Here is a 14,359-nt window from a genome sequence, read left to right as displayed (position 1 = left end):
AGTTTGAACTGACCTTGGCAGAAGCAGTTCACGATGAGGTGGTGGCCAGAACAGAGGAACCAAGCGTGGGTATCAGTGATTGTGGATGGGTGTCAGTGAGGGTGGGTGACAGTGAGTGCCATAACACTTCTGTTCAAACTAATATGGGTTTAAACTAATATGGAGGGGGGTGGGGAGGAGACAGATAGCTCAGTAGGCACTGGGAGTGGGAGTGAGTTGGGTGACAGGGTAAGTCTAAATGAGAGGAAAATCTCCCAGGAGAAGGAGGATCCAAGTGGGCCTGAGGGTTTTCAGTGCATCTGTTTTAATGTGAGGAGTGTGACGGGTAAGACGCATGAACTTAAGGCCTTAATGTTCGTGAGGAATTTAGATGTAGTGGCAGTGACGGAGATGTAGTTAAAGGAAGGGCAGAACTGGCAGCTAAATATTCCTGGGTATAAGTGTTTCAGGCACGACAGGGGAGGGTCGAAAAGAGGGGGAGTGGCGCTCTTAGTTAGGGAGCACATCACGGCAGTGCGGAGGGAGGATAACATAGAGGGGTTGGGAATTGAGTCTTTGTGGGTGGAGTTGACGAATAGGAAGGGAGCCATTACTATGCCAGGGCTGTACTACAGACCGCCCGACAGCCCGCGGGCAGTGGAAGAGGGTATATGTAGAGACATTTTGGATAAGTGTAGGAAGAACAGGGTAGTTGTAGTGGGAGATTTTAATCTCCCTGGGGTGGATTGGAAGGTGCCTAGAGCTGGGGGTTCAGACGGGGAGGAATTCGTAAGATGTGTATTGGAAGGGTCCTTGGAGCAGTATGTAGATAGCCCGACTAGATAGGGGGCTATGCTGGATTTAGTCCTGGGCAATGAGCCTGGGTCAGGTGGTTGAGGTTGCAGTAGTTGAACATGTGGCTAACAGTGACCACAACTCTGTCTACTTTAGGATACGAACAGAAAAAGATGAGTGCTGTCCTAAGGGGAGGGTGCTAAATTGGGGGAAGGCTAGATACAGCCGGATTAGGCAGGAGCTTAGGGATACAGACTGGGATACGTTGTTGGAGGGCAAGTCCACGTTAGGCATGTGGGAGTCTTTCAAGGGAAAACTGAAATGGATGCAGGAAAGGCATGTGCTGGTTAGGAGGAAGGATGGGAAAGGTAGGATTAGAGAGCCGTGGATTACTAGAGATATAGAGGACCTGGTCAGGAAGAAACAAGAGGCGTATGTCAGTTCTAAGCAACTGGGGACGGAGAGAGCGTTGGAGGAGTACAGACAGAGTAGGAGGGATCTCAAAAGGGGAGTTAGGAGAGCAAAAAGGGGGCACGAAATGGCTTTGGCAGGTAGGATTAAGGAAAATCCAAAGGCGTTTTACTCCTATGTTAGGAGCAAAAGGGTGGCTAGGGGAAAAAAAATCGGTCCCCTCAGGGACAGACGAGGGGAATTGTGCTTAGAGACTTAGGGAATGGGGGAGATCCTGAATGAAAACTTTGCGTCGGTATTCACGAAGGAGAGGGGCTTGATGTCTGGTACGGTCATCGAGGGCGCTGTAGACCGATTGAAGGAACTATCAATTACTAAGGAAGTAGTGTTAGGGCTTTTAGGTAGCATTAAAACTGATAAATCTCCAAGGCCTGATGGCATTTATCCTAGGCTGCTTAGGGAGGCGAGAGATGAGATTGCTGGGCCTCTGACGCAAATCTTTGTCTCTTCTTTGGACACAGGTGAGGTCCCAGGGGACTGGAGGATAGCGAACCTGGTACCGTTGTTTTAAAAGGGTAGGAGGGAAAACCCTAGTAACTATAGGCTGGTGAGTTTGACATCAGTGGTAGGCAAGTTGATGGAGAGGATTCTTAGGGATAGGATGTATGAGCACTTAGAGCATTGCGATCTGATTAAGGATACGCAGCGTGGCTTTGTAAAATGGAAGTCTTGCCTTACGAATCTGGTAGAATTTTTTGAGGATATAACAAAAACGGTCAATGAAGGACGAGCCGTTGATGTCATCTATATGGATTTCAGTAAGGCATTTCACAAAGTCCCTCATGGTAAGTTGGTAGAAAAGATTAAGGCTCATGGGATACGAGGCCAGGTATCTAGATGGGTTGAGAACTGGCTTGCTAAGAGGAGACAGAGACTAGTAGTGGAGGGGTCCTTTTCTAGCTGGAGGTCTGTCACTAGTGGTGTGCCACAGGGCTCAGTACTGGGACTTCTTTTCTTTGTAGTATATATAAATGACTTGGAAGAGGGAGTAAGTGGTGTGATCAGCAAATTTGCCGATGACACTAAGATGGCTGGATTGGCAGGCAGTGAGGAGCAGTGTCTGGCAATACAATGGGACATTGATAGGCTGGTATATTGAGCAGATTTATGGCAAATGGAGTTTAATCCGGATAAATGTGAGGTGATGCATTTTGGCTGGAATAATGTAGGGGGAGTTATACGATAAAGGGTAAGCCCATAAAGAGTATAGAAACGCAGCGGGACCTGGTGGTGCAAGTGCACAAGTCTTTGAATGTGGCAGTACAAGTGGAGAAGGTTGTGAAGAAAGCCTATGGTATGTTAGCCTTTATAGGAAGGGGTACAGAATATAAGAGCTGGAGTCTAATGTTGCAGTTGTATAGAACGTTGGTTAGGCTGCATTTGGAATACTGCGTCCAGTTCTAGTCGCCTTACTACCGGAAGGATGTGGAGACTCTGGAGAGAGTGCAGAGGTTTACCAGGATGTTGCCTGGTATGGAAGGACTGGATTATGAGGGAAGATTGAGCAAACTGGGGCTGTTTTCCCTTGAAAGACGGTGACTGAGGGGGGGTCTAATAGAGGTATATAAGATTATGAAGGGTATAGATAAACAGAGGTAAGCTATTTCCTATGTTAGAGATGCACAGTAGGAGGGGCCATGGGCTTAAGGTCAGGGGGGAGGTATAACACAGATATTAGAGGGAGGTTTTTCACACAGAGGGTAGTGGGGGTATGGAATGCTCTGCCAAGGTGGTGGAAGCAGGCATGGTGGTGTTGTTTAAGAGTAACTTAGACAGGCACGAGTGGGTTGGAGATGGGAGGATATAGGAGACTGGTTTAAATAAGGCTCATTAGCATTGGGACGTCCCTGGTAATGTAAAAGGATGTGGTATAATACTAATGATTATTCTCTTTTAATTCACAGGTTTTAAGTCAGTCCACCTTGTTGTCCAACGAGGGGCATACATACACGCGATGGTCGTACTTGGGCTGCTCTTGAATGTTTGAGTGGCCTAGTGCTTCATGTTGTTAGTGTGTGCTTAACTGGACCAGATGCTGGGCAATACAACAGCTCAGTGACTAATACTGTTTACTATGCAGACACATGGATTTGGGCCAGTGTCTGTGGGAGTTTGCGCATTCTCCCCGTGCTTGCGTGGGTTTTCTCCGGGTGCTCCGGTTTCCTCCCACACCCCAAAGATGTGCTATTAGGCTGATTGGAAGTAATAAATTGTCCCTAAATTAGTTTCCCTCAATGTGGATTGCCATAAAACAATAGATAAGGGGCATGGGTGGAGGGGGGTACTGGTAATGTTAAAATGGCGGCACAGGCTCGTTGGGCTGAAGGGCCTGTTTCCTGGGCTGTTTTGTTCTTTGTATTTACCGGGTTACTCAAACTTCCCCGCACTCTTGGAGCAACCTAATATTAATCAGTGCAAAACGAGTCTTATTACTGGGAAATCAGCTCAAACAGTCATCATGGGCCCCTTTGTTTTGTCTTTATAACATGTTGGCCCTCTTGAAATTGTTGCAACTTTTTATCTTGTTAACAGTGAACTCAGCTTTCCATAGAATCCCTGCAGTGTGGAAAAAGGCTCTTCAGCCCATGAGTCTGCACCAACTCTTTGAAACATCATCTTACCCAGGCCCACCTCTGGCTTATTCCGTAATCCCACACATTTACCACGACTAATCCACCTGGCCTCCAAATCTTTGGACACCGTGGGACACTTTGGCATGGCCACTCCACCTAACGACACATCTTTGGACTGTGGGAGGAAACTGGAGCACCCAAGGAAACCCATGCAGAAATGAGTAGAACCTTCTTACCTGACGCTGTGAGGCAGCAGTGCATCATGCGTGGCCCCAGGATTTTACTAGTACTTGAGAGTGTAATGAACTCCTGTTTATTTTCCCATGTTTTCTGCCACATCGTTAAACAGCAGTGTATCTGCACCAAAGCTTATATTTCAAAAACAAGTACAATTGAAAGAACGTATCTTCCAGTATTTCACAGGAAACTTATTACACATAACGTGGCACCCTCACATATTGGCGGATTAGGTCACATGATGAGTTGTTTGGATGAAAAGAAAGTAGTAACGATCAACTTTAAGTGAGTTAGGTGGAGTTGGTGTGCAGTGGAAAAGTCACATCACTTACCTAAAGGCCCGCAATTACACTGGTTGCTGGTTCGAATAGCACCACAAAGCTGACAGAAGGTTCATTCAATTGTCAAATCTAGAATTCAATGCTAGTTTAACTCTGACAACAAAGCCATTGCCATAAAAATAATTATCTGATCATCAAATATACTTGATGGAAGGAAATGTCACTTCAGTACCTGTTTGGCATAAGTGTGACTCCAAATCAGTAACAATATGAATGGTTCTTAATTGCCCCGAAATGGCCTAGCAAGATATTCAAACCATTACAAAATCTGGAAAGCACGGGACGAACGGGCCACAGACAAGAACTTTCGTCCAGTGATGCAATGACACACGTTACTGTTGACTCTGGTAACTTCTCATTATTAACATTTTGATTCTTCCACCACATTTGGTACAGCTATTCCACATCCTGATATGTTCATACTCACAGGATTTTTACGATGCAGACAATGTGCTTGACAATACCATCACCCTCCATGATTACACCACGTGCTGGTGGCAGTCTTCATCCAACTGAGGTGGTACAACAATGGCAAACACACTGGACAGAGTTGCCCTGGGAATCTACACAATTGTCCCAAGAACCCACAGTCTCACTGCATCATGTAAAATATGAGAAAGGATTCCTATTGCTTATTCACTCCTACTGTAAGCAACCTCAGTTCGTGAACCAGTATGCCTCCTCATGGAACGTCACCTGGAGGAAGCACTCAGCGTGACAAGGACACATCAGTCTGGGTTGTGCGTTTCAATGCATAAAAGCAAATTACTGCGAATCCTGGAATTTGAAACAAAGGGTCATCTGGACTCGAAACGTCAGCTCTTTTTCTCCCTATAGATGCTGCCAGACCTGCTAAGATTTTCCAGCATTTTATCTTTTGGTTGTGTATTTAAATGTCTATTACCAAGAGAGACTTGATTGCACCACTGCAGAAAAAGCTGGCAGAGTAATATTAGACAGGGCTGCTGATCTTTTTCTTCCTGCAGCAGGTAGTGAGGGAACCAAGAAGAGGATAAAGTTCCATCATTATCAATCGAATTAATCAAATGCAACAGCCAAAGAAATTATTGATGGATGTGGCAGAAGCAAACTCTTGTAAAGGCAAAGTTTTATCTTTATATATCCTCCTTCTATTTCTATTTTGTTGTCTATTTCTCCCCCTCTGTGCCTTTCTCCCACTTTTTCAATTTTTTCCTCTTTCTCTGGCTCAATTATTTCTCTCCTTCTGCCACATATTCTGTCCCTGCATGACTGTAACTTTTACTTTATTTGCATTGTCATTGTGTCTCAAACCTTAGAAGAGAGTTTCAAGTCCAACTGATCCTCCATTCCCCTTTAAACCTCTCCACCATCCCCCTGCCATTTTCTCCATTTTGTCTGTGAATGGACTCCCTACTCCCCTGCTACATCACCTGTTACTTTCGGCCTGAGCCTGTGGACTGACTCTGTGCAGTCCACCTCTGTGGACTCCTTTCCTCTGGCTATCCTCATGTCCTTCCTGACCCCTCCATCTGGTACTCAATGGAGAATGCTGCTCAGTTTTACTGATTATCCCAATTAATCAGATCTCTGTATTTGGGTTACATGGAGATAACTTGACAAATAATAAAACAGCCAGAAACCTACAGCTGTTGGGAATGCAAAGGTGGAACAAACCAGTCAGGGACTTCATCCAGCTCCAAATCTCCAGCACATTGTAGATTTATCTCAGGAAACCTTCAGCTGGGATGAAGCCAAAATTCTGTTGTGCTTTTCATTAGTGGAGTTCAAAAATTAAACTTAACTGAAAGCTAGGAGTTATCCAATTCGGTAACTGAAGGTGTATCCCTGTCCAAAAGGTTAGAGTGAGCGTGAGAAGTACAATAAGATTGCTTGATGAAAGGGGAGCTATATGGAAGTTCAGGCTCACTGTCAAATCAGGAGAGTCATCCAATAATGAACAAGGTGACCAACAATTCAAATGGATTGATCCTAGAGGAGAACTTGCATAAGGGAGAAAGATGATGGAGATATGAACCATTAAATGTGATAGATGGTTCAATGTCCAGGGGCTTGCTAAATTTCCCAATCACACTTGTTGATTTAATTTTATTACTTGAGCAAGATTCTAATTGCCCAAGAAAGAATATGAGATGACATGCGAAAATGTCAAAAACTCAGTGGTTCAGTTTTTCCTGTCATGAATGGGTTTAACAGTTGCAAGAAAAGGATTTTTCAGCACATTTTTTAACTGCTGTCTGAACTTAGACTGTGTCACAGCATAAATTGCAGTGTTTGTGCAGCAACTCAAGAGCTGCAGCATGAAGCCTAATTCTTGAACAAAATAATGTAGATAAATAGACCTGTAACCCAAATGATACATCCGTCTCCATATGGAAAACACCATTAACATTGACCATAACAGGATGAAGTTAGCCGAGACAACAAACAGTAAAATCATGGATTTTCTTCGGCTCTCAATCTCTGGGTCCCGGGAACTCTCCCCACTTTTGTGAGCCAGCAATCTTGTTCGGGCTCTGTTGGTCACTAAAATGTGTCTGATGGTGACAGCATTGAGCACCAGAATAAGGAGAAATGGGACACACGGTGTTAAAATGTGATGCAGAAATTCAATTGTAACCCACACTGCAGAATCTTCAACATCCTTTGTTACAGCACAAAACCAAGGTTCGTTCCCCAACCAATACAAGCCTGTCAACATAAAATACCAGAAAATGTTCTTGCAGCAGCTTAGCACAGTCTCTGTCCCCAAAACCACAACTGCCGTTTTCTCGGTACAATATTTACTTTTCAGCTTCTGGCAGCAAATGGCAACAAATCTATCAAAGGTGAAAGTGACAGTGAACCAGACAGAGCAGTCAGTTGCTGCATAAAGCAGCACTGCATGGATATTACACACATGGACATACCGAAGGAAATAAAACTCTTCTGAATAAACAATCGGAATGTGTCTCAGTATCAAGTCGAGAACAATGACGAGCAGATCCGCTGTTGCCATAGCCACCAGGTAATAAGTGACACATTTGGAGAGACCACATTTTTGGCGAGATAGGATTGCAATCGTCACTAAATTAACTGTTAGGAAGAGAAAAACACAATTAATTCATAGATCTACTTGCAGAAAACAAACCAGTTATCAGCGTGATTGGAAAGGTACGAAAAATTTCAAAACGTTTTCAGGATTTGCCACACATCAGCAGATATTCCTAAGGTGAGAAGCTGAGTAATTTGTGCGTTTCTTCTCTGGAGGTTAGAAGCATGGAAGGCAATGGGATTCAAACATGCAGGATTATGAAGGGACTTGACAGGATCCACAATGATTGGGTGTTTTTTTTTTAGAAGTGCAAAACACATGGACACATTCTTCATTAAAGTAACCAATCATATCTGAGAAAAGGAAAAGGAAAAAACTTCATCAAGCATTGTGAATTGTTGGCGCTCTCCACTCCAGGATGCAACAGGTTCTCCATGCTTGAATATACTTATGGATGTCAGAGAAAGATGTCTCGGGGTGTCTCAGGGAATTAATGCCCAAGTCTAGTTGAAGACAATTATCAATAACAATCGTCATTCATGGTGGTAAAGGCTTGACCATCTAAGTAGCCTACTCCACATCATCAGTTTTCTGTTTCTTGTGAAGGCCCCTTGAGATTCTCAAGTCTGTGTGTGATATATGAGGGTTTTGGGAGGGGGTGATTAGGGGGTCGGTGGTCATTCAGGCCCTAGATGTACTTAATACGAACCAGTTCAAAATGTTAGATGAATTGGCCATGTTAAATTTTTCCTTAGTGTCCAACTGTACTAGGTTCGATGGATTAGCAAACACAGGGCTATGGGGGTAGGTCGGGCTGGGGCAGATGCTCTTTCAGAGCAGGTGGGCCCATGTCCTCCCTCATACTGTATGGATTCTAATACAAGAGTTGAAATGTGCCCACTCAACACACTGAATAGGTCTGGACAGAACACGGATGAAGTCCGTTACTCCAAACTCCTGTCTGTGGGATCAGGTGGAGGCCATTCTGTGCCTCAATTCTTTGACAGGGAAGCAAGGTTGGTATCTAACCAAACGAATGTCTTACATATAAACAGCAAAATCATTCAACCTCTCAAGCATGAGAACTGCAACCATAAGGAGCCATTCTATTCACTGAGACAATATCACTGGTATAGGTGGAAAAGGGAAAGTTTGTGATTTTCATAGAAATCATAGAAACCCTACAGTACAGAAGGAGTCCATTCGGCCTATCAAGTCTGCACCGACCACATCCCACTGAGGCCCTACTCTAACCTAGGCATCTATGGTCAATTTTAGCATGGCCAATCAACCTAACCCAACACATCTTTGGATTGTGGGAGGAAACCGGAGCACCCGGAGGAAACCCACGCAGATACAAGGAGAACATGCAAACTCCACACAGACAGTGTGGAATCGGACCATTTTGGGTCAGTATAATTTTAGTTTGCAAGAATGGCAAGTTGTCTTGTTGAAACATAAGATACACTGACAGTAAAGTACAGGGTAATGCTGAAATGTTGCTTTTCCTTCGGTGATTTTTTTTAATCAGGGGACACGGCTTGAGATTAAAAGTGTTCCATATAAAATGGGGATCAGGAGATTGTCTTCTAAGGGCTCTGAATACCTCCAGAGAGCTTTTGAGGCAATGGGTAGGGGGAATTGAAGATGAGGAACAAGATGCTGCATCAGATCTGAAAGAAAGACTGGGCAGATTAGAGGAACCAGATTGCACACTGCGGCACCCAATTCACAAGAATTGAAAAGAAACAGGAGGACTTTACTGTCGTTTCTCACCATGATTTCCTCACAGGAAAAGGAGGAAACAATTTGTCCACTTCAGTCCAAAACGCAGGAACAGTGGGAGGGAATCAGCCCATGTGCCCGTTACACAAGAATAAAATGCCCCTGCAGCCTGATGCATAGGAAGAGGAAGAGGCTATTCAACCACATGACACTGTTACACAGGCAGAGAAACAGTGTTTCAGAATACTCTGCTGCCTTTGTTCAAACTGTTCCTCAAATGATCGACTCAGGTACAGTTCAGTTACAGCCCTCGTACACAATTCGCAGTTGGATCACCACGTCCTGTGTTATGCATGTAAACAGCAGTGCAGCAAAACTGTGAGAAAACAAGTCAAAACATGTTCGCTAACTTCCCCACAACAGAGCGAAGACAAACGCACCAGACTTGAACGTGGCATGAGTGTATCTTTTAATCAGCACGGAGGGAGTTTCTGATTTTGCTGACTAAATGCAAGTAGCACATGTACAAGAAAACAGAAAAGGTGGTGGCAGGAAAGAATCACACTGCCGGTCGAGACTGCTTAGTCAATGTGATCACAGCTGATCCCGACCTTGAACTTTCCCTCTCGATCTCCTTATCATAAGAGACCAAACTGATGTTTCTTCCAGAAATATACTCAGTAATGAACCATCCACGACCCAGTCCATTATGCAAATGAGCTTCCCATCCATTGACATTGTCTACACTCCCTGCTGTCTCGGAACAGCAGCCAACATAATCAAGGACAGCACACACCCCGGACATACTATTTTCCATCTTCTTCCTTGTATCTATCTTGCGTCCCATTGATATAAAAGTCTGAGAACACGCACCAACTGACTCAAGAACCACACCTTCCCTGCTGCCACTAGACTTTTGAATAGACCTACCTCACATTAAGTTAATCTTTCTTTACACCCTAGCTGTGATTGTAACACTGCATTCTGCACTGTCTCACTTCCTTCTCTATGAACGGTATGTTTTGTCTGTGTAACACACAAAAACGATATTTTTCATTTCATCCCAATAGATGTGACAATAATAAATCAAATCAAAACCCCCTGGTGGCAGCAAAGTGAATCAATGGACAGGCACAGAGCAAGCTGGTTTTCCCAGCACAACAACATAGTTGTTTAAAACAAACTCACCAGGGACACCAACAATCGCCAGAATTGGAAAGTAGCCTGCTTGAATTACATGAAATAAGTATTCCATCCGCCATATTAATGGTATCCAGTCTTGAGAAAGCCAATAAAGACCATGATATAAGCGTCTGTCCGTTATGGTAACATTAAAATATACTGTTCTGAGATACTGATCCATAGATTTAATATTGAAATGTATTGTTCTCAGATTCTGATATATCCTCTTCTTCCTTTCCTTCTCTGGAGCTGGTTATCCTTGCTGATATTGGAATTGATGTTCCCATTGACATTGAGAGATAACATATTGAAAGGAGTGCCTTATTAATAGAAGATGAAAATCCTCCAGTGACGCAATTAGGATCCACAGTGACTGATATTAAGTACAGTCTCTGAACAAACAGCTTAACTCCTTCCACTCCAACCCTGTTTATGTCATAATGACGTGGCACTTTTATTGGGTGGGGTGTGCGACTGCTGCTCACCGTGGGAATGTCGCCAACAACAGTGGCATTGTCCATAAACTTTTAGTCTTCCTTGGATAAGGAAGTAGTATCCAAGGGAAAATTGTGAATGCTCCAATCTGTTTATTAAAGGAGAAAAATACAAAGGCTGTAATAACAGTAGTCAGTATAACATCATTTGTGCATCCAAATCTCCAGACAATAATCAAGGGCAGAAGTACATGTTACACTGGTAGTAAAATGATCAGGGCATGGATATTATAATGGGAAATTGTATCAGTTGAGTGTCATGGAATTCATTGTTCAAGTTGATGAGGGAATGAGCTTTGTTATCATGCATATATAGAAAGAGTGATCAAATTGTAATTTATTGGCATTATTTTGCAACTGAAACCTAAGCTTAAAATGGATATTGACTGCACGGATTTGATATAGGTGAAGCAAGAGAAAGCATGGATAAGTGCTGAATTATGGGTCTTCAGGATGGAGGGAAGTATAGCATGGTGAACCCAGCAGTCAGTATTGTTTGTCATTTATATTCATGATTTGGATGAGAATTTAGGAGAAAAGGTTAGTAAATCTGCAGATGACACCAAGATTGGTGGCATAGCAAACAGCAAGGAGGGTTATCGAGGATTGCAATGGGATCGTGATCAATTGGGCCAGTGGGCTGATGAATGGCAGTTGGAGCTTAATTTAGATGTGTGCGAGGTGAGGCATTTTGGTAGCTCGAATCAGGACAGGACTTAGTTAATGGTAGGGGTTGGGGAGAGTTATAGAGCAAAGAGATCTAGGGGTACAGGTTCATAGCTCCTTGAAAGTGGAGTCACAGGTGGACAGAGTGGTGAAGAAGGCATTTGGCATGCTTAATTTCATTGGTCAGAACACTGAATACAGGAGTTGAGACGTCTTGTTGAAGTTACACAACACATTGGTAAGGCCATACTTAGAATACTGTGTACAGTTCTGGTCACTTTATTATAGAAAGGATATTATTAAACTAGAAAGAGTGCAAAAAAGATTTATAGGATGCTACAGGGACTTGATGGTTTGAGTTAAAAGGAGAGGCTGGATAGACTGGGACTTTTTCCTCTGGAGCATAGGAGATTTGGGGTGATTTTATAGAGGTCTAGAAAATAACGAGGGGCATTGATCAGGATGATAGTCAATATCTTTTCTCAAAGGTTGGGGAATCTAAAACTAGAGGGCATAGGTTTAAGGTGAGAGGGGAGAGATACAAAAGGATTCAGAGGGGTAATTTTTTTCACATAGAGGGTGGTGAATAACTGAAACAAGCTGTCAGAAGTAGTAGTAGAGGCAGGTGCAATTTTTCTTTTAAAAAGCATTTAGACAGTTAAATGGATAAGATGGGTAGAGGGGGATACGTGCCAAAACGGCAACTGGGACTAGCTTAGTGGTTAAAAACAAAGGGATAGCAAGGACAAATTGGGCCAAAAGGTTTGTTTCCATGCTGTAAACTTCTATGACTCTAAGTCTAAAAGTCTTATAGTACGTATAAGTAACATCTGCTGCTAGATCAATTATATAATTTCAACACTTTCAGCAAGAGAAAGAAGAGAATTATTAACAGTGAGGAGGATTATTATCAACCTGAGGGAGAAAGGGACCGCTTCATGAAATGGACAGGTATGGGGCAAATTGCCTTATTTCACGGATATCTAAAATGAGGGGAAAGCAAAGAGGCACAGAAGGAGCCTTTTCGAGTCTGTTCATCTCTTGAAGGACAAGTAATACTCTTGGAGAGAAGACAGTGGAACAGAAATGGCAGAGTTTTTGAGGGTTATTTGGAAGGCACAACAGAAATTCATCCCAATGAGGAGGAAAAATGCCAACAGTAGAAATCTCTCACCCATTTTCAAATGTCAATTTCAGCTTCTCAAATTCACCCCCATCTATCTCACTCTCCTCTCCATAAGGCCATAAGACTCAGGAACAGAATTAGGCCATTCGGCCCATTGAGTCTGCTCTGCCAGTCAATTAGGGCTGATATTCTTCTCATCCCCATTCTCCTGCCTTTTCCCCTTAACGCCCTATTTAATCAAGAACTTATCTATCTCTGTCTTAGAGGCACTCAATGGCCTGACCTCCATACCCTTCTGTGGCAAAGAGTTCCACAGATTCACCACCCTCTGGCTGAAGAAATTCCTCCTCATCTCTGTTTTAAAGGATCATCCCTTCAGCCTGAGACTGTGCCCTCTGGTTCTAGTTTTTCCTACCGGTGGAAACATCCTCTCCATGTCCACTCTATCCAGGCTTCGCAGTATCCTGTAAGTTTCAATAAGATCCCCTCATCCTTCTAAACTCCAACGAGTACAGAGGACCGTTGCCGTGATGTCACCATGAACCTCTCACCCATTTTTAATTAAAAAAGGAAAAAGTGTGTTCAGCAAAGTGAGAGAAATTCTGAGCAGGACACCCCATCAGGAGTGGAACCGAAATTAAGTAAAATACATATTTTTATAAAGATGCCGGCAGCAGAACTGTGCGTGGACACTGTATTTGCACGCTAAGTCTCTACATCGAAGGGTTGTATTTGCACGCTAAATCTCTACATCGAAGGTTTGTATTTGCACGGTAAATCTCCGCATGTAGGAAATGTATTTAAACGGTTATCTCCATGTCCATGCGCTGTATTTACACAATAAATCTCTATTTTAATTCTGAAGCTGAATGTTGAAGTGGAGACATTTCCGCTATTTAAATTCTTACCATTTTTCACAAACTCGGCCTTCCAGCCACTGGGAAACCGCCGGATACACAATGAGAAACGGCAGCGTACCTGCGCGCAATGGGAAGCGGGCCGCATGCTCCCGGAATAGGGTCCACGCAGGCGCACTCGGGACTTCATCTCCTGTTTTCCAGCTCGCCAACTGGTCAATTCCCGGTTACGTGCAGTAATCAGGCACTTACGTCAGACCCTCCATCAGCCGCGCGCGGAAACCGTTTAACGGTCGCGCCGCGAGCCGCTGCGCGCGTCACCGAGTAGGCGGGACCTCACTGCACCCGCATTCTCCATTGGTCCATTCCGTTGTCCGTCAGGTGAACAAAGCCAATAGGAACTCGTTCCAGCAGAATGATTGACAGCCAGCGTAGGTTGACTCGGGCAGTTCGTCATGAAGCAGCAACTTGCTGTGGATTCACTGCCACTGGGGACATTCCCAGCAGGCAAGAGGCGACAGCAGTGGTGCCTTCTGTCCCAAAGAGCAGCATACACATCATCCCACTTCCCTTTCCATTTGGGCAGCACCACAAAACAGCTTCTTGTTATTTCATTAGCAGCATCCCCGGTGCTCCTGTTTCATCATCTTTCCTCTTAATGATGGTGGAATGAGGTTCTCAGAGTCCAGAATAAACATCCAGCAACACACACAACTCCCAGGTTCCGCACATTTACCGCTGTAAAATTGGGTGCTTTCTACTCCCTCTCAGGACAAGCTCCACAACCTGCTTCAGAACCGAATCGTTCCGGTGGCTTTCTGTACCTGTTTAGCAGTTACCGGAACTCCATCTTCTTGTGTGAAATACATTATCTTCAGA

At 43.9% G+C, this 14,359-nt stretch overlaps 1 protein-coding gene across 4 annotated transcripts in view; it reads right to left on the bottom strand.

Annotated features, from left to right (window-relative positions):
- LOC145357098 (putative G-protein coupled receptor 139) overlaps positions 1-13,679 on the bottom strand; it is a 107,377-nt gene extending 93,698 nt beyond the window's left edge. Inside the window, exons 1-3 of one of the 4 annotated variants that reach the window (XM_080210215.1) lie at positions 13,602-13,679; positions 10,344-10,920; positions 2,015-7,471 (exon numbers count right to left, since the gene is read on the bottom strand). In XM_080210215.1, the coding sequence (XP_080066341.1) occupies positions 6,561-7,471; positions 10,344-10,518 (1,086 nt within the window). In that variant the 5' untranslated portion in view covers positions 10,519-10,920; positions 13,602-13,679 and the 3' untranslated portion in view covers positions 2,015-6,560. Of the gene's footprint in view, positions 1-2,014; positions 7,472-10,343; positions 10,921-13,531 lie in introns of those variants that run through there. The other 3 variants (XM_080210213.1, XR_013889250.1, XM_080210216.1) reach the window with 3 other exon arrangements.
- Positions 13,680-14,359: the final 680 nt, after the last annotated feature.

Source organism: Carcharhinus amblyrhynchos, chromosome 22 (assembly GCF_965287045.1).
Source record: "Carcharhinus amblyrhynchos chromosome 22, sCarAmb.v2.hapA, whole genome shotgun sequence".
Lineage (NCBI taxonomy): Eukaryota > Metazoa > Chordata > Chondrichthyes > Carcharhiniformes > Carcharhinidae > Carcharhinus > Carcharhinus amblyrhynchos.
Note: the sequence above shows the minus strand (reverse complement) of the source record. Positions and strands in the feature narration are given on the sequence as shown.